Source organism: Myodes glareolus, chromosome 23 (assembly GCF_982192425.1).
Source record: "Myodes glareolus chromosome 23, mMyoGla1.1, whole genome shotgun sequence".
In the NCBI taxonomy this organism is placed as follows: Eukaryota; Metazoa; Chordata; class Mammalia; order Rodentia; family Cricetidae; genus Myodes; species Myodes glareolus.
The window spans coordinates 10,113,026-10,133,004 of NC_142048.1; the positions used below are offsets into that span (position 1 = coordinate 10,113,026).

The 19,979-nt window shown below is 42.1% G+C and overlaps 2 protein-coding genes across 2 annotated transcripts; both read left to right on the forward strand.

Annotated features, from left to right (window-relative positions):
* Positions 1–11,426: 11,426 nt before the first annotated feature.
* Positions 11,427–15,312, forward strand: Trim60 (tripartite motif containing 60). Its single transcript, XM_048442737.3, has one exon. The coding sequence runs from the start codon at positions 11,698–11,700 to the stop codon at positions 13,090–13,092; it is 1,395 nt and encodes a 464-aa protein (XP_048298694.2). The 5' UTR covers positions 11,427–11,697; the 3' UTR covers positions 13,093–15,312.
* Positions 15,313–16,862: 1,550 nt separating this feature from the next.
* Trim75 (tripartite motif containing 75) lies at positions 16,863–19,318 on the forward strand. Its single transcript, XM_087901057.1, has one exon. The coding sequence runs from the start codon at positions 17,053–17,055 to the stop codon at positions 18,463–18,465; it is 1,413 nt and encodes a 470-aa protein (XP_087757183.1). The 5' UTR covers positions 16,863–17,052; the 3' UTR covers positions 18,466–19,318.
* The last annotated feature ends 661 nt before the right edge of the window (positions 19,319–19,979 follow it).

The window sequence follows — 19,979 nt, forward strand, 5'->3', positions numbered from 1 at the left end:
AAGTCCACACTGGCCTTAATTTGCCATCACCTTATTTCAAACCCCCAAGTGCTGGGATTACTTTATATATATAATTACACTTGGGACCAAATCCAGAGCTTGGTGCATGCGAAGCAAGCACTCAATCTGCTGAGCTTCAACCTCAGCCTTGATTTTTTTTAATATAGATTTTTTTATGTTAATGGAAGGAAACATATGTTCAGGAAGAAAGTAAAGTCACCAAGAGCATGGGTATGGGTCTTATGAGGGGTGTGGGTTTAGAAGAACTGGATTGTCCTGCCACTTTTCCTATGGCAGCAGCAAGTTCCCAAATATAAGTTTGTGGAAATTTTGTACTGGAATACCACATTCCAGCTGGCAGTCCTTGATCCCGAGAGTATGCTGTAGACAAAGGATAAGAGGCGCCATAGTCTTCTTGATTTCCAGACCAGTCAAGAATGTCCTGTGATGTCCCTGTGGTGTGCATTCTCTCCACAGCAAAGTTCCACGAGACTCTCGCAGTTCCTTCGTGCATGGAGGAAATCTTTGAAGGGGTGAAGTATCATTTACCCAATTACCTTGAGGAAGCAATCACTTTGTAAAATAAGTACATTGTTTACCATGTCCCATAATTAATTTTGGAAACATCACCAGACATCCCTCCAAAGCAATATTCTTTGCTAAACATACAGGAATTGCTTTTTCATACCCAACATGAGAAAATTTTCAAGTAATCAGGAACTCTTGTATGGCAGGTTGATCTAAAAGATGTATGTGGTCGACTGTGACTACAATCTCCTTTCCTTCCCAAACAGCAGGATGTGAAACAGGTGGATCAGGAACATAGGCCCAGTCGGTCTCACCCTGGCTTTTCTGGAGTATCATCAGGAACATAAGAATCAGCATCTTTCAATTGAGCTTCAGTTTCATGCCCTCTCCCCATACCAAAACATTGCTGGGACTCTTCCATAAGCAAGTGGATGGATCTTTCCACTAAACTTGAGTGAATTGGGTGGTGGTCTCATGCTGGTGGGGCTTTCATGCCAAAATCTATTCATGGCAGATTGCTCACAGACATCCAATTTTAAATTTTTAAAATTTTAAAATAAGACACATATATGGTGACTGTGGATATAACGCTAATTCCCCTCTTTTTTGGTTATATTTTTTAATTAAGATTTCAATGTGCTCTTTCAAAATTCCTTGCCCCTGCATAGTACATCATCTCAAATCCTTGAGATGAGTTTGTTCCAGAGACTGATATTGAGGTTTTAGCATCATTAGTTTAATGGCACCCAGGTAGGAATTATTTACTTATTGAAGGCATCAGTGACCAAAATCCCTGTGATGACTGACAGAGAAATTTTCTTTTTTTTTTTATCTAACATTCCAGGTGGTGGACAGGGACGATGTGTTCATTTCTGTAATTACTTCCTGCTGACCTTAGGACACTGTTCTTAGGGCCCTGGAAGGCAAGATTGTTAGTCAAAAGCAATGAGGGAACTTAGAAGGATCTGGTGCATTGACAAGCTGAAAAGACAGCAGTCACATTGACTGGATTGGTCCACATCAAGTTTCAGCAAGGTCAGGACTCATAGTCATTTGGAGCAGGTTATTATCAGCAACTGATGCTTGGATGTGTTTATCAGTCAAGTGGAAATCTGGCAAAACAGATACAGACTGGGGACAGAAGTTAAATTTATGGACTCATTTGAAATTTGTATACACATATTCTTAATAATTAATGAAGGGGAAGAGTCCCAAGACCAGGAGAGAAAAAAAATACCATAATCATTTTGGCATGTGAAAAGTGGATTCAAGGTATATAATTTTCTAAATTTTCCAAAGTTTGTATGAATCTCCATTTTATAAAAGGACATAAAAGTTTCCAATATATTAGTATTATTAGTCTGTACTGGAATCCATATTTTAGAAAAAGGAGGTAGCAGATATCTGTGAAACAAAGGAGTCGACTCATACCCTGGAGTTCTAACAAAAAATATGATTTGGGTTAAACAGCATATAAGCCTATATTCAGAAGACAATCAAAAGAAATTTAAAATATTGAGCTTGTGACCCAAACAGTGAGCAATCATTGCTCTATTAGCTTGTCAGAATTTTATTAATGTTAAACTCTGAACTTTTGAAATTCTAGTATAATAATATTATGAAAGGGGAAAGAACTCTTGTAAATTCCTATATACATCTTAAGCTATTATTTCTTACAAATTTTATCTATATTTTTAGACTATCTTCTCAGACCCATATAATCTCCAAGCTTTTATGCCTTCAAACCCTTACATCCTGTATTGATATTCTCAGTTCGTTATTTTTTTTGACCCTCAAAATTAATACAGACTCATAAGCATTTTGTCCTATGACTAACCATCATAGGAGCAGTTAGACTGCAGTTTTCATTTACTGACCATAGATGTGATGTTGAAGTTTTTAAGAGCATGCTTGGACTTTTCTATGGAGGTCTGAAGAGATAAGAGCTTTAGCCTTGTTATTTTATAGGGGGCCAATCACACAGGCCCCTATAACTCAGAGGATTGTATCATGATGATTAATTATTAACTTGTATTTAGGACCTCAGTCTTCCTTTCACCTTTAAAGAGCATGATTGCATAATTAACATAACTATTCTTCACTGAAGAATCACCAGCCTTCTTAGTGGAGAAAATCAAATCAGAATTAGCATAACACGGATAAATATTCAGCATTTTTATAGTTTCCTAATAAACTCAGCATTGTACATAGATGATTTTTTTTCTTTTTTATTTTATTGATTTTTATGGAGCTCTACATTTTTCTGTGCTCCCCTCCCTGCCACTCCCCTCCCCTTCAACCCTCATCCAAGGTCCCCATGCTCCCAAGTTACTCAGGAGATCTTGTCTTTTTCTATTTCACATGTAGATTAGATCCATGTATGTCTCTCTTAGTTGTTGTCTAAGTTCTCTGAGATTGTGATTTGTAGGCTGGTTTTCTTTGCTTTATGATTAAAAACCACTTATGAGTGACTACATGTGATAATTGTTTTTCTGTGTCTGGGTTACCTCACTCAAAATGATGCTTTCTAGCTCCACCCATTTGACTGTAAAATTCAAAATGTCATTATTTTTTTTCTGCTGTGAAGTACTCCATTGTGTAAATGTACCACATTTTCCTTATCCATTCTTCGGTCAAGGGGCATTTAGGTTGTTTGCAGATTCTGGCTATGACAACCAATGCTGATATGAACATAGTTGAGCACATGTCCTTGTGACACAATTGAGCATCCTTTGGATATATACCCAAAAGTGGTATTACTGGGTCTTGAGGAAGGTTGTTTCCTAATTTTCTGAGAAATTGCCACACTGACTTCCAAAGGGGTTGTACCAGCTTGCATTCCCACCAGTAATGCAGAAGTGTTCCCTTTTCCCCACAAACTCCCCAGCATAAGTTGTCATCAGTGTTTTTGATCTGGCCATTCTTACAGGTATAAGATGGAATCTCAGAGTTGTTTTGATTTGCATTTCTCTGATAACTAAGGATGTTGAACATTTCCTTAAGTGTCTTTTGGCCATTTTAGATTCCTCTGTTGAGAGTTCGCTGTTTGGGTCTGTACTCCATTTTTTTTTATTGGATTATTTGTTGTTGTTTTTTTTAATGACCAATTTCTTGAGTTCTTTGTATATTTTAGAGATCAGCCCTCTGATGTGGGATTAGTAAAGATCTTTTCCCATTCTGTAGGCTGTCGTTTTGTCTTGTTGACCGTGTCCTTTGTTTTACAGAAGATTTTCAGTTTCAGGAGGTCCCATTTATTGTTTCTCTCAGTGTCTGTGCTACTGTGGTTATATTTAGGAAGTAGTCCCTATGCCAGTGTGTTCAAGTGTACTTCCTACTTTCTCTTCTATAAGGTTCAGTGTGGCTGGCTTTATGTTGAGATTTTTGATCCATGTAGACTTGAGTTTTGTGCATGGTGATAGATATGGGTCTATTTTCATTTTTCTACATGTTGATATCCAGTTATGCCAGCACCATTTGTTAAATATGCTTTCTTTTTTTTCCATTTGATATTTTTTGCTTCTTAGTCAAAAATCAGGTGTTCAAAGGTGTGTGGATTAATATTCAGGTCTTCGATTTGAGTCCACTGGTCCTCCTGTCTGTTCTTATGCCAACACCAGGGTGTTTTCAGTATTGTAGCTCTGTAGTAGAGTTTGAAGTCAGGGATTGTGATGCCTCCAGAAGTTCTTTTAGTGTACAGGATTGTTTTGGCTATCCTGGGTTTTTTGCTTTTCCATATGAAGTTGAGTACCATTCTTTTGAGGGCTTTGAAGAATTTTGCTGGGATTTTGATGGGCATTGCATTGAATCTGTAGATTGCTTTTGGTAAGATTGCCATTTTTACTATGTTAATTCTGCCTACCCAGGAACATGGGAATTTTTCCACTTTCTGGTATCTTCTTCAATTTCTTTCTTCAAAGATTTAAAGTTCTTGTCATACAAGTCTTCCACTTGTTTGGTTAGAGTTACTCCAAGATATTTTATGCTATTTGTGGCTATTGTGAAGGGTGTTGTTTCTCTGATTTCTTTCCCAGCCCTTTTATCATCTGTGTACAGAAGGGCTACTAATTTTTTTTGAGTCAATCTTGTATCATGCTACATTACTTAAAGTGTTTATGAGGCATAGAAGTTCCTCGGTAGAATTTTTGGGGTCGCTTATGTAAAATATCATATTATCAGCAAGCAGTGAGAGTTTGACTTCTTCTTTTCCAATTTGTATCCCCTTGATCTCCTTTTGGTGTCTTATTGTTCTAGCTAGGACCTCAAGAACTATATTGAATAGATTTGGAGAGAGTATCTTGTTCCTGATTTCCTTGTCTTGTTCCTGATTTCAGTGGAATTGTTGGGAGTTTCTCTCCAGTTAGTTTGATGTTGGCTGTTGGCTTGCTGTATATTGCCTTTATTATGTTTAGGTATGTTGCTTGTATCCCTGCTCTCTCCAAGACCTTTATCATGAAGGGATGTTGTATTTTGTTGAAAGCTTTTTCGGCATCTAATTGAGATGATTATGTGGTTTTTATTTGTCAGTTTGTTTATATGGTGGATTACATTGACAGAATTTCATATGTTGAACCATGCCTACATCTCCGGGATGAAGCCGATTTGATCATGGTGGATGATGGTTCTGATGTGTTCTTTGATTCAATTTGCCAGTATTTTATTTAGTTTTTTTTTTGCATCAATGTTCATGAGTCTATAATTCTCTTTATTAGTAATCTCTTTCTGTGGTTTGGGTATTGGGGGTAATTGTAGCCTCATAAAAAGAGTTTGGCAGTGTTTCTTCTATTTCTATTGTGTGGAATAATTAGAGGGATAAATATTGGTATGGTCCTGGACCTTTTTTGTTTGTTTGTTTGGGGACTTTTGATTACTGTTTCTATTTCTTCAGCAGTTATAGTTCTGTTCAACTTGCTTATCAGGTTTTGATTTAATTTTAGTAAGTGATATTTATTCAGAAAGTTGTCTATTTCCTTTAAGTTTTCAAATTTTGTGGAGTACAGGTTTTCAAAATATGACCTAATGATCTCTGTATTTCCTCAGTGTCTGTTGTTATGTCCCCCTTTTCATTTCCGATTTTGTTAATTTGGATATTCTCTCTCTGCCTTTCGGTTAGTTTGGATAAAGGTTTATCTATTTTGTTGATTTTCTCGAAGAATCAACTCTTTGTGTCATTGATTCTTTGTATTGTTTTGTTTCTATTTTGTTGGTTTCAGCTATCAATTTGATTATTTCCTGCCATCTAGTTCTCTTAGGTGAGTTTGCTTCTTTTTGTTCTAAAGTTTTCAAATGTTCTGTTAATTCACTAGTGTGGGATTTTTCCAGCTTCTTTATGTAGAAATTTAGGGCTATGAACTTTCCTCTTAACACTGCTTTCATTGTGTCCCATAAATTTGGGTATGTTGTGTGGTTGTTTTCATTGAATTTTAGGAAGTCTTTAATTTCTCCCTTTATTTCTTCCTTGACCCATTGATGATTCAGGTGAGCATTGTTCAATTTCCATGTGTTTGTGGGCTTTCGGGAATTAATATTGCTGTTGACTTCTAGTTTTAAACTATGGTGATCTGATAAGATACATTGGGTTATTCCAGTTTTTTTGTGTTTGTTGAATACAAATAATTGCATTCCAATTTATTTTGTATAGGTTTGTTTTGTTACCGAGTATGTGGTCAGTTTTTGAGGAGGTTCCATGAGGTGCTGAGAAGAAGATATATTCTTTTCTGTTTGGATGAAATATTCTATAGGTATCTGTTAAGTCCATTTGAGTCATAACATCTGTTAGTTCCCTTATTTCTCTGTTAATCTTTTGTCTGATTAACCTGTCCAGTGATGAGAGTGGAGTCTTGAAATCTCCCATTATTAGTGTTTGGGGTTTAATGTATTTTTTAAACTTTAGAAGTGTTTCTTTTACATATGAGAGTGCTCTTGTATTTGGGGCATAGATGTTCAGTATTGAGGTTTCCTCTTGATGGATTTTTTCTGTGACTAATATGAAATACCCTTCTTTGTCTCTTTTGACTGATTTTAGTTTGAAGTCTATTTTGTTAGATATTAGGATAGCCACACTCACTTGTCCATTTGATTGGAATATTTGTTCCCAACCCTTTACTCTGAGACGATGTCTGTTCTTGAGGTTGAGATGTATTTCTTGTATGCAGAAAAAGGATGGATTCTATTTTTGTATCCAATCTGTTAGCCTATGCCTTTTGATAGGCGAGTTGAGTCCATTTATATTAAGGGATATTAATGACCAGTGATTGCTATCTCCTATTAATTTAGTTTTCATTGTTGGTGAGGTTAATTTGTACATTTTCCCTTCTTTGGGATTTGCTGCTATTAGACTATCAATTTTCTGTGTTTTTGTTGGTTTAGCTAACTTCCTTGGTTTGAAGTTTTCCTTCTAATATTTTGTGTAGGGCCTGGTTGTGGCTAGGTATTGATTGGTTAAATCTGGTTTTTGTCATGGAATATCTTGTTTTGTCCTTCTATGGTGATTGAAAGTTTTGTTGGATATAGTAGTCTGGGATGGCATCCGTGGTCTCTTAATGTCTGCATAACACTTGACCATGCCCTTCTGGCTTTCATTGTCTCCGATGAGAATGCAGGTGTAATTCTGATAGGTCTACTTTTATATGTTACTTGGCCTTTTTCCTTTGCAGCTCTTAATATTCTTTCTTTATTCTGTATGTTTAGTGTTTTGATTATTATCAAAGTGACAAGGGGACTTTATTTGGACTCAGTCTATTTGGTGTTCTTTAACTCATATCTTCATAGGCATATCTTTCTTTAGGTTAGGAAAGTTTTCTTCTATGATTTTGTTAAATATATTTTCTGTGCTTTTGAGTTGAACTTCTTCTTCTTCTATACCTGTTAATCTTAGATTTGGCCTTTTCATGGTGTCCCATATTTCCTGGATATTTTGGGTTAAGCTTTTGTTAGATTTAATGTTTTCTTTGACTGATGAGTCTATTTCCTCTATTGTATTTTCAGTGTTTGAGATTCTATCTTCCATCTCTTGTATTCTGCTACTCATGCTTGTGCTTATGGTTCCTGATCGTTTTCTCATGATTTCTGTTTCTATAATTCCCTTGGCTTGTGTTCTCTTTATTGTCTCTATTTCAGTTTTCAAGTCTTGAATAGTTTCTTCCATATGTTTGTTTGCTTTTTCTTGGTTTCTTTAAGGAATTTGCTGATGTCTTCCAATTTTTTGTTTGTCTTTTCCTCCATTTCTTTAAGGGAATTTCTCATTTCATCTTTAAGAATTTCAAACATTCTCTTGAGGTTATTTTTTAGATAATTTTCTTCTGGTTCATCCATATTTGGTTGTTCACGTCTTGCTGTTATAGGGTCTTTAGGTTTTATTGGTGTCATGTTGCTCTTTGTGGTGTTGTTTGTGATCTTACCTTGTCTACTTGTGTTTTCCTGTAATTGGTGTGCTTGGGGCTGTCTGTGATTCTGGTAATTAATCTTCTAGGTGTCAGTAAATCCAAAGCTCAGATGGTTGTTCCTCATGGTACAGTCAGTGCCATGGTTCTAGTTACCTCGTTGCCTACTTCATGTTCCTGGAGATAGCTCAGCATTCCCAGGCTTTGCTCTGCTCCCTTGAAGTTTGCTGTCTCAGGCCTACTTTGGGCTAGATTACTGGCTTTGACCTGTTTCTGTAAATCCTGGTCTGGATCCACTCCTGCAGAAGTCCCTGACTCGGAGTTGGTCCTGCAAAATTCTCTGGCTCCAATCTACTGCCTCTGATGTCCCAGGTTCAGGTGCATTCAGAACTGCAGAGGTCCTGGCTCAGTCCTATTCCCTCTGAGGTCCCAGACTCATGCCTGGACCTGCAGAGATCTCTGGTTCCTGCCTACTCCCTCGGAGGTCCCAGATTCATACCCAGACTGGCAGAGGTCCTGGCTTAGGCATAGTTCCTCGGGGATCCTAGACTCATGCCCAGACCCTCAGGAGTCCTGGCTTAGGTCTACTCCCTTGAAGGTCCCAGATTCATGTCTGTACCCTCAGTAGTCTCTGGCTCTGGCTCACTCGCTCAGCGGTTACTCCCCCATAGTTGTTCCGGTGGAGTTCCTTGTCTCTGGTCTGCTCTCAGATGGATTCTTTTTCTGTCATTTCAGTCTCTTGTTTGCTCCCTTGTCCTTCAGACAAAATGCAAATCTCCATCAGTGTCTCCTCTCATGAGTTCTTCCAGCAGTTCAGAACATTGCATAGATACATTTCAAACAAGAGCCTATATATATATATATTATAATTGTAATATTATTATTACAATAAGAATAATTTAATTTTGCATTAACATATAAAAAACTGTGCTAATGTGAAACTTTTGAAACTTGCAGCAGTTTTCTTTATCTTAATAATAATTTGTACCCAATTTCCTTTAAAAATGATAAGTATTTGTAACCCATTGGCTCTAAATGATTAAAACCTATGTATCTTTAACTTTTACTTTAAAGTCAACGCTTTCCAAAGTACACAGGTTGGTATAACTCAACATTTTTTCAAGCAGTATCAAGGCAGAGAAGGGTTAAGATGAGAAACTGCTGGCCAGCAGAAGAGACCTTGAGTGTCATCATAGTGCAGAAGAACTTGGCTTAGAAAAGAAATATGGGGAGCAGAGCTGGTGGGCACAGAGTGTCCTTGACTGCCTGTATTCCTGAAAAAAAAATTTTTTTTGTTAACTTCTCCAACCACAATAAAAGATTCTCTGTTTCACATCCGTGCAGTTTCTCAACTGCAAGCAGTCAATTCTCTGCCGCCCTGTTCACACGAGCCTGTCTCCCTGTAGTATCTCTGTCCACCTGAGCATGTGCACCCCCTGCCCTCTGCAGGAGCTGCTGACTGGCTGGGGGCCAGGGAACAACGAAGGGAGGTGGCCCTTGCCATGCCTCTCCTTAGAGAAATTTTGCATTGGGGACCCAAAGTCCTGGAACTGAGCCAATAAAAATGCTCAGGAGGCTAGAGGCTGAGGCTGCCTGCCTCATCTCTTCCAGGATAACAAAGGTCAACAGACAACAAGGGACAGTAAGGACAGACAGACAGGTACCGGTACCACTTAGACTTTTCAAAGACATGATCACATAAAACAGCAACATAGTAACAGTCTAAACACAGACCAAGACAAAGGGAGCTTGTTCATTCGCACATACCTTTTTAAATCTCTAGACTCATACTCCCTTCTGCAGGGAACCAGGGTTGCACATCCTTTATAGATTTCCAAAACTGAAGCAATTGCTGTTGTCCTTCCTTAGTACCCCTAACCTTTAAAGTATCTATAAGTAAATGTACACACAGCCGTTTGCTGTTTTCTTGGCCCATATTTACTTTTTTTTACATGTATGTACAAGTTACTTCTTATTTTACAATTATACTCGAGTTACTTCTTACTTGTTTTTTTTTAAAGATTTATTTATTTATTACATATACAGTGTTCTGCTTGCATGTACACTTGCAGGCACCAGATCTCATTTACAGATGATTGTGAACCACAATACGGTTGCTGGGAATTGAACTCAGGACCTCTGGAAGAGCAGTCAGTGCTCTTAACCTCTGAGCCATGTCTCCAGCCCTTCTTACCTGTTTTTCACGCTGTACATCTAACCTCTTTTTTGTATTTACACCACGCGACTGCTTAGTATTTTGTATTTATGCCGTTCGGCTGCTGAGGTTTTTATATTTACAGCACGCCACTGCTGATACTCCCAGGATATACTTACCACACCTCTGAGTGCTCTTGGAATCTGAGGTGTCCCTAGGAAGACACTCCTCCCCAGAAGGCCGCATAGCTGGGTGTCACCTGTAGGAGCCCACTCCTACACGGTCAGCTAGGATTCCTGGATAGGGGATCCTCAAGACCAAAGAAAAGTCAGAAGAAACAGAAGACAGGATAGAATCAGGAGGTCTGACTGGTCATACCAAAGCAGCCAAACAGCCCCGAGTTTATTTCAGAACTTGCTTCTATACAAAAGCAGAACAAAGCACAGCACAGACGGTCAGTCAGTGTCTAAGCACAAAGACCATTCCTGTGCTTGAGAGAGCAGCCTCCGCTCCAACATGTGCTTGCTGCTCAGAAGCAGCCTTACTTTCTCTCTTGATGTTTCTGAGGTTTGTCGTCAGCAGTATGCTTTCTACTAGATAGACTGTTCTTTTCTCACGGGCTAAGTCAGAAGTCTCTCACAGCCCTCAAGGATGTAAGAAAAAGTAGAGCATGCAAGTTTGAACTCAAATGACTTCTTTAAATCAGAAATGACTCCAGATGGAAACTGAGTCAGACATGGGCTCCCGCGTGTGGATTTCTCCAAAACACTCATTTAATAAATAAATAAGTATGTATCAATCCCATATATAGTAAACATACTATATATTAAACATTATACACACACACATATAGATATATATACATAGTATATTTACATGCTGGTACATGCCTGATATGTAAGGGTGTTTGAGCCACAGTGTATATTTGGAGGTCAGAGGACAGATTTATGGAGTTTGTTCTCTCCTCCTTACCTTTATTTTAAAGTAGTTTTTTGGGGTGTGTGTGTGTGTGTGTGTGTGTGTGTGTGTGTGTGTGTGTGCGTTGGTTTGTTCCGATACTCAAGCACATACCATAGGCCACATGTGGCAGTCAGAGAACAGTTTACAGAATTGTTCCTTCTTTCCATCATAGAGATCTAGGGCTAGAGCTCAGGTCATCATGGTTGGCCTCAAGCGCCTCGATTCATGTGGCCGTCCTGCTGGCTCTCCCCCTATCTGTGCATGCTGTCTTGGGTTCACAAGCACTGAAACCTCTAGCTCCGGGGGGGTTCAAAGCTGTGGCCTCCCTGGGCACCTGCACTCATGCTTACCTGCACATAATTAAAAATTATAAAAGTAAAACATTTTTTTCTCATCCACAGGAATACAGGGTCCATCACACCCGTGAGCACTTTCTTAAAGCACACGACCCAGTCTGTGAGACAGCTACAGGCTTTCAATTCCTCTCCACTTTCAAGCTCCGTTAAGGCGCTTTGGTTAGATGTCAGGGAATACCACCACTCTGCAAGGACAGTGACACCTCCAGCTGCTCATTCTGTAAGGACTTGGAAGGACACCCACAGCTCACAGTGTCTTAAGTTCCTAGGAGACAGGCCCTGCCTAGGGGCCTTCTCCACCGGCTTTGCTTACAGGCCAATGGACTTCTCCACAGCCCTGAAAAACTTGCAGGAAACATGCACCTGTCCCATTTGCTTGGCTCTCTTCAGAGACCCAGTGACCATTATCTGTGGGCACAACTTCTGTCACGAGTGCCTCAGTTTTTCCTGGAAGGACCTAAGAGATGCCTTCCCCTGCCCTATCTGCAAAAGGTCCTCCTTTGGGAGATTCTGGCACAGGAACCCCCAGATCCGTAACTTGACTGATATCGTAAGGGAGCTGCAGAGACCGAGCAGAGGGAGGAGGCGGGAAGTCCTCGCTGTGTGTCAGAGGCACAACCAGATTCAGACGCTTTTCTGCGTGGAGGATCAAGAGTTCATATGTCCCCAGTGCAGGTTCACTGCTAAACATGATACGCACTCGGTCTGCTGTCTGAAGAAAGCCGCCTTTCGTTACAGGTGGTTGCTCAGAGGCAGCATAGAGTTTCTGGAGGACGAGGTGAAGCAAGGTAAGAAAACACTGAGCTTGCAGCACAGAACAGCTCTTGAGCTGAGGAAGAAGTTTGGATATAAGAAAAAAAAGATGTGCTTTGAATTTGAGCAAGTCAAGTTGTTTCTGCAGAATGAGCATGAGGTGCTTCTGAATGAGATACACATTGAGGAGCTGGCGGGTTTAGCATCGCTAAATGAGTATGTTGGGACCCTGTCAGAGCATTTATCGGCGTTAGAAGATCTGTTGAAGGGGGCACAGGCCAAGCATGTGCAGACAGATGTCGCACTTCTGAGAAGCCTTCTGAGAGATTACCATGAATGTGACAAGCTGAAACGCCCCCCACTCTGGTCATTCAGGACAAAGCAATATGGTCTCAGTCTCCCACCACAGTACGCAGGCTTGGACAGGATCATCAGGCAATTTCAGATCAATATGAATTTTGATCTTGACACAGCACACCCTCACCTTATTATCTCTGAGGATAGAAAATCCGTACTTTATGAAGAAGCAAGACAATGTGTTCATGCTAGCCCTAGGAGATTTCGCTGGCCTGCTCTCCTGGGATGTAGAGGATTGCACTCAGGCCGTTGCTTCTGGGAAGTAAAGGTGGGAAACAAGCCCCTGTGGACATTGGGTATGTGTCAAGGCAGCTTTCCCATGCACTGGAGCAAGCAGCCCTCAGTTGCTGAGGGCTTCTGGGCAATTGGGAGATACAGTGAGAATGGCTATGTCACCCATGGGCCCAAAAGAACAGAGTTTCTGCCAGTGGTGCAGCCCAGCAGGATCGGCATCTTTTTGGATTATGAGTTGGGTGAGCTCTCCTTCTATAATATGAATGACAGGTCTCTCCTCTACACCTTCAATCATTCCTTTACCAGCGCCATTTGGCCTTATTTCTGTACAGGAACAGATCCTGAACCTCTCAAAATCTTGGCACCCTAACCCCACACCACGTCGGTGTAATATAGACCACAGGCCTTAGTTCTTTGGCTAATTTGGCAAGGACATTAGACAAAACAAGACAAAACCAAATCTAAGTTCAGCCAACTCTGAGAAATGTGGTGCTACGACAAATGCGACACACCCCTGACCATTCGAGCACCCAGGAGATCTCTAGCAACCGGAAGACAGACCAGCCTAGGACCTCCCGGCTTCTTAGAAGTTGTGAAATGAGTTAGTTGTCAAATGTTTTTAAATTTATTTTACAAGATCATTTTTTTAATTTTGGGTTTGTGTGGATGGAGTGTGTGCGTGTGTGTGTGTGTGTGTACACACGCGTGCGTGCTCTTGTGTGAGTGGATAGGCAAGGGCTTGCTGCAGCGCACATGGGGAGGGTAGAGGATAGTTCTCTTCCTTGCTTGAGGTGGTTCTCTTGTTTGACATGGCGTATGCCAGAAGTGAGTTTCTGGGGATTCTGCCTGCCTCCTATCTCCCAGATTACAGATTCCCATTAAGTCTGACTCTACGTCGGCTCTGGTAATCAGAGCCATCATCTTTCTCATGGGGCCATCTTTGCAGCCTTCAGTCTCATTTCCTCTGTTCTTGATAGATTCCATACAGCTAAGACACTGGCATCTAAGTCACTAATAGTTGACAAAGACCTTGAACTCCTGGTTTGCCTCCTAGTCTCCCAGAGAAAAGGCGTGTACACACTAGAGCTGTTTTGGTTTGACAATGACTTGTGCATTGGAGGTTGGAGAGCTTCACAGCACATTTGTGGTGGTCAGAGAACTTATTTATGGCAGTTTGCACTCTACTCCCAAAATAGTTGTAGATATCAAACACGGGTCATCAGATTTGGTGGCACATCTTGACTTGTTGACCCTTTGAACCACCTTCTTAGCCTTTTATTTTTGAGACAGGATCTCTCTCTGTAACCAGCTTGACCAACTTGATGCGGTCTTCTGAGCATCCTGTGCACTGGGATGCCATCTAGCCTAACAAAACTTGGCCTCTTGTTTCCTACTCTCATACTGAAGATTAGACCCAGGGCATAAGGTAGTCAAGCATTCTAGCCCTGAGCTACACACTAGCTCTTGTTTCTAATCCACCTTCTCAGCCGCTAATCCTTCACACACGCATTCACACTTCTCCCAGCTTAATTTACAGTGATTGTTTCAATGAGTTCAACCTCCATCCACAGAGGTCAAAGCTACTGCATCTTCAGTTTGTCTCCCAAATGGGGCATCAGCAGCTGTCACTTGAATCACTGTTTTCTTGCCTTAACTCATTCATTCAAGGCCTCTTCTTCCCCCCATAGTCTGTTCTCTGGCATACATTTTTATTGTGTGTGTGGGGAGGGCACATGCACCTATATGTACGTGCATGTTGAGGCCAGAGGACAACCCCCGCTGTCATCCTCGGGATTCTGTTCACCTCCTTTGAGGCAGGGTCTCTTATTGGTCTGGAGCCGCATGCACAGTTAGACTAGAGTGGTTAGCCCATGAGTCCCAAGTATCCTGTCTCTCCCTTCTCTACATTGGGTTAACAGTTGTGAGCACAAATACCTGGTATTTTTATATGAGTTCTTGGGATTGAACTGTTCCTTATGCTTTCGAGGCAGGCTCTTTATCAACCAAGCCATCTCCTAAACATGGTTAGCCTGCGGTGGTACAGGCCCATAATCCTTGTGCTTCAGGGAGCTGAGGCTAGAGGATTGTGGGTTATAGAACAATCTAGACGACACAATAACATCCTATAAAATACAATTCATACAATAAAATAAAAACCTATACTCCCAGACTCAGGGAGGTGGAGACAGGAGGATCCACAGTTGAGGACCGTCCTCAGACACATAGCCAGTTCCACACCATCCTGGGCTATGTCAGACACAGTCTCCAGGAAACAAACAGAAAACCCGTCGTGATTGTTGGGGTAAATGTTTTGATCCTGCAGTTTGAGACTGAAGCGTGGCAGAAAGTGCTGCTATTTCCTGTTCCTTTTGAATTTTGGCAGTGACCACAGACTTAGATCTCCCATGATAAATTAGCTGTTGTCAAATGAATTCTTGATGTTTCCATATGTATGTAAGACTTTGATGGGGGAAAATGTTTATTTAAAAAGACCAACATGCCAGCATCTGGGAAGCAGAGGCAAGTGGATTTCTGACTTCAGAGGCCAATTTACATAGGGAATTCCAGGTCAGCCAGAGCTACCTATTAAGACCCTGTCTCAAAAACTAAATAAAAGTATGTTTTTAAAAAAAGCGATAAACATGTGAGGTTCTCGTTTTTCTTCCATATTTACTTAATAGATGAAATTAAGAAATGTATTTGTGCTGGGCTGAGATGGTGCACACCTTTAATCCCAGCACTTGGGAGGCAGAGGCAGGCGGATCTCTGAATTTGAGGCTAGCATGGTCTACAGAGTGAGTTCCAGGTCAACCAGTGCTACACAGAGAAACCCAGTCTTGAAGTACAAGGAAGGAAGGAAGAAAAGAAGGAAGGAAGGAAGGAAGGAAGGAAGGAAGGAAGGAAGGAAGGAAGGAAGGAAGGAAGAAAAATATAGTTGTGGAAGCAGATGGGTAGGACATGGTGCTCCACATTTCAACACTCAAAGCACAGAAAAAAGTGTGTGTGTGGGGGGGGGGGTGTTGCTGCAAGTCCCAGCATAGCCTGGGACTAAAGGTGTGTCTCATCACCCTGCAGGGTTTACTTTTATTTCATTGGTTTGCATACTAAGGTTATCTGTATTCTGGGTTTTTACTTCCTAAGGTCTTCTGTGGCACATTTAATTATAAAAATGAAAACCAAATTTGGTATGATTTCTTTTAAGAAGGCAGAGAGAGGTGAAAGTTTAGAGCAAGATTGTCCTTATTTACCTGATTCCAAGAGTTTGGCTGGTGGTTGGGATGTAGCTGCTTCCTAGATGTCACATAAAAGAACCAGCCTACCCTGTGCTACTTGGCTGTAATCCCTGCATTTAGGAGGCTGAAACAAACAGCATTGCTTTCATTTCAAAGCAAACCCAGGCTGAATGTGCCATGGGGAGTCCCATGCCAACCCTGCTATTGTAGAGACTGTGTTAAAAGATCCAAAGTGGACACAGCCTTTATGTCCAGCACCCGGAGGCAGAGGCTGGTGGATCTCTGTGAATTGGAGGTCAGCCTGACCTACGTGGTGAATTAGGTCAGCTGAGCTACTACTGAAAACTTCGCACAAAAAAGAAAACAAGCCATATCAAAACAAAAACAACAAAGCAAAGCAATGAAAATCATGGCCTAAGGACGTAGCTCAGTGTGTAGAGCACCTGCTTAGCCTGCTTGAGGCCATGAATGTGATTTCCATCAGGATTCCTGTGGTCTCAGTCCTATCATGTCAGCACTTGGGAGGTGGGAAGCAGAGAGGATCATGGGTTACAGGATATTTTATCAAGACTGTGACACCTCTTGTTGATTGTCAGTCTACACCCAGGGCTCTGCCCTGGAAGGACTGGTGAACACATGGACTGTGTGGCCAGGTGGGCACAGGGTTCCAGGCTTGGGAATGACTGGGATGTGTGACATCAGTCAGAGTTTAAAGGGAGTCAGGCACTGAGTGGGACCTGAGTCCATCTGAAGTAACCTAGTATTACTTTTATTATTTTAAAGGAATTCCTTTTTACTCATAGCAACTGTGAGCTGCCAGAGTCCAGAAGAGCAGCTGTCCACTTGAGATGTCACGGGCTGCAAGCCCATGCCAAGGACCTCGTGGAAGCCGGAATTAGAGTCTAAAACCACAAAGGACTCAAGGCTTCCACCACTATAGGGGAACCCAGGGGACATCAGTGGGGTGACAGCTGTTTCAAGGAGGGACTGTGAAAACTGCAGGACAACTGAGTCAGCTTGTCCCTGCAGGGCACCCCAGAGCCAAGTGTCAGAAGAAAGCCCACCCAGGTCCAGACCTTTATCCCCAGCCTAGCCTGATGTCACGGGCATCGAACTTGGCCAGGCTCCAGGCAGAGATCAAATGTAACATCTGTCTGGATGACCTGCAAGACCCAGTCACCACAGAATGCGGACACAACTTCTGTATTACCTGCCTCTCATCCTTCTGTGAACATCTGCAAGAATGGTTCCCCTGTCCGGTCTGTCGACACGCATGCCACGAGAGGAATCTCTCATGCAATATCCAGCTTGGGGAGATGGTTAAAATGGCCCAGGACTTGTATAGCTCGACAAGCAAGAGCAACAGTCAGGAGCCCGGCACTAGCTGTGAGCAGCACAACCAGGTTCTGACCTTCTTCTGTGAGGATGACCTGCAGCTGCTGTGTGACCAGTGCATCGGGCCTGGGAGCCACAACAGCCACCAGGTGACACCCATTGCACAGGCTGCCTCTCATCACAGGAGAAAGCTTCACAGACTGATCAAATCCCTCCAGAGGAAACTAAAAGAGGCTCAAGAGTTAAAAACCCTTCAAGTGAAAGAAACCTGGAAGTTAAAGAATCAGGCAGAAGTCCAGAGGAAAGAACTGACATCTGAATTGAAGCAGCTCAGCCGGTTTTTAGATGTGGAACAGCAGACAGCTGTCTCCAGGCTAAAGGACGAGGAGAGGGCTCTCGAGCAGAAGCTGAGCGAAAACATAGCAGCATTTGAGAACCATGTTTCCACAGTCAGAGGTCTCTTTAGCCACGTGGAGGTAGGCAGAGCACACTCAGATGTCAAAATGCTGTCGACAGTCAAGGATTTCTACCAGAAAACTGAGAGTCTTCACAGCCCAGACATTGTCCCAGCTGAGATAGGAAGAGAAGCCTACAACGTTCCTCCTCTGTATTCAGCTCTACAGAAACTTATACAGCAATTTACAGTTCAGGTAACACTAGACCCAGAAACAGCCCATCCAAACCTGCTTGTGTCTGAGGATAGAAAATGTGTCACATTGTTAAAGAAAAAACAACGTCCTCCAAGTTCTTCAAAAAGGTTTACCAAGAGTACTGTTGTGTTGGGGATTCCGAATTTTAATTCCGGGAGACATTACTGGGAGGTGAAGGTGAAAAAGAAGCCCGAGTGGGCTATTGGTGTCTGCAAAGCCAATCTGTCCCCGGGGGAAAGGCAGTCTTCCTCTGCCCCTCAGGAACACTGGGGGATCCTCTGGCAGGGTAACTGCTTTATGGTCTCGGGAGATGATGACCCAAGCTCTCAGCTGAATTTCACAGCACTCAGAAGCATTGGCGTTTTCCTGGACTATGAGCTGGGAGAAGTCTCCTTCTATAGCATGCCCGAGAAATCTCACATCTATACTTTCAGGGACACTTTCACTGAGCCTGTTTGCCCTTATTTCTACCTGGGACTTCATTCAGAACCTCTTAGGCTCTGTTCTGCCTCAGATGGTGAGTGAAACCCCACAGGTGGTCTTGACTCTGACATTTAGTTCAGACTCCATAGTCCATGACCCCTCCCATCCCAGGTTGTCCCCAAGGTTGTTCAGCTGAGGACGACTCTGAATTTGTGCTCCTCCAAATTATACATCATTGATAGCATTATGGGCATGAGTGGTGTACCCACATTCTCTTTTATTGTATTTATTTATCTTTTTCATGGCAAGTTCTTTCTGTGTCACCCAGATTGGCCTGGAACTTGCTAGGCTGTCCAGGCCGACCCCTGTCAGCAAGCCTATCTCAGCTTCCTGTACCTTGGGTTACAGCCATGGATCAACACATCGGGCAACAGGTGTATTTTTTAACTTCTGTGCCTTACATCTGAAAGAAGTTTTATTATTAAACCCTATGCCTAGCCAATGATGGACCATTGAGCCACACACATCCTTGTCATCTTAGAGACTATCCTGGGGAGTCATCCAGGCTAGCCTTAACTATCTCTGCTGTCCCTCCTGGCTCAGTAAACTCAGGTGGCTCGAATCACAGGCCTGGATCACAGGCCCATCATACCTCAGAATGTGACGGGACTTTTAAGAATATATTTATTTATTTTACTTTATATCTGAGAGGGTCTTATGCAGTCTAAGGTTGCCCTTAAACTTGGTACAAAGCAGAGGCTGACCTTGGATTCCTACTCGGCTACCCTGAGTTATAAATGCCCAGCCTTTCAAATTTCTTCTTGAAGATACCCCAGTTTCCTCAGAATCTCAGAAACTCCTGAAATATTCCTAAGGAACTGCATTAACAGTTGCAGAATTCTAAAACATTTGAAACCGTTCCCAAGTTTTCGTTTTAGTAATCAGATCATCAGTGTTAGCCTCCCTCCCTCCCTCCCTCCCCCTAGCTCCATTATTCTTCCCTCTTTCCCTCCCTTTCCTTCTCCCCTCTTCCTTCTTCCCTCGTCTTCCAGACCCAGCACTAGGGGTTGGGTCCGGGGCCTAGACCTTCTGTGCAGGTTCTCCACGCTGACCTCACAGCATTGACCCCGTTTGATCTTGACGTTGTCTTGTCAGGGTGTCCAGGCTACCCTCGAATTTGTTATTCTCACCCTTCACACCCCTTCCCCAGTAGCTGGGAACACAGCCTAATGCCTCTGTGCCTTGATACGTTTTTGTGCCGTTTTTACCTAATTTTTAAAAATTTGTGTGTCTGTAGATGTGACAGAGACACACACAGAGACAGGTAGACACAGATAGGCAGACAGACTGACTGACTACAGTTGAGGGTGTGGAGGTCACTTCTCTTCCTCCATCACATGGCCTGGGATTGCATTTAGCACTGTGGTCATCAGGTTTGCAATGAGAAGCACTTTTACCCTGTGAGACTTCTCAGGCCCTGATTGGTTCTTGGTAGAGGAGGGAAACAAGGGAGAGGAGGAAAATGCTGGGTGAGAGAATCTGAGATGTTGTCACCAGAAGGGGAGACAAACTGTTGAAAAGGTAGTTGTCACCTGATAGTTGAACACTCCATGTTG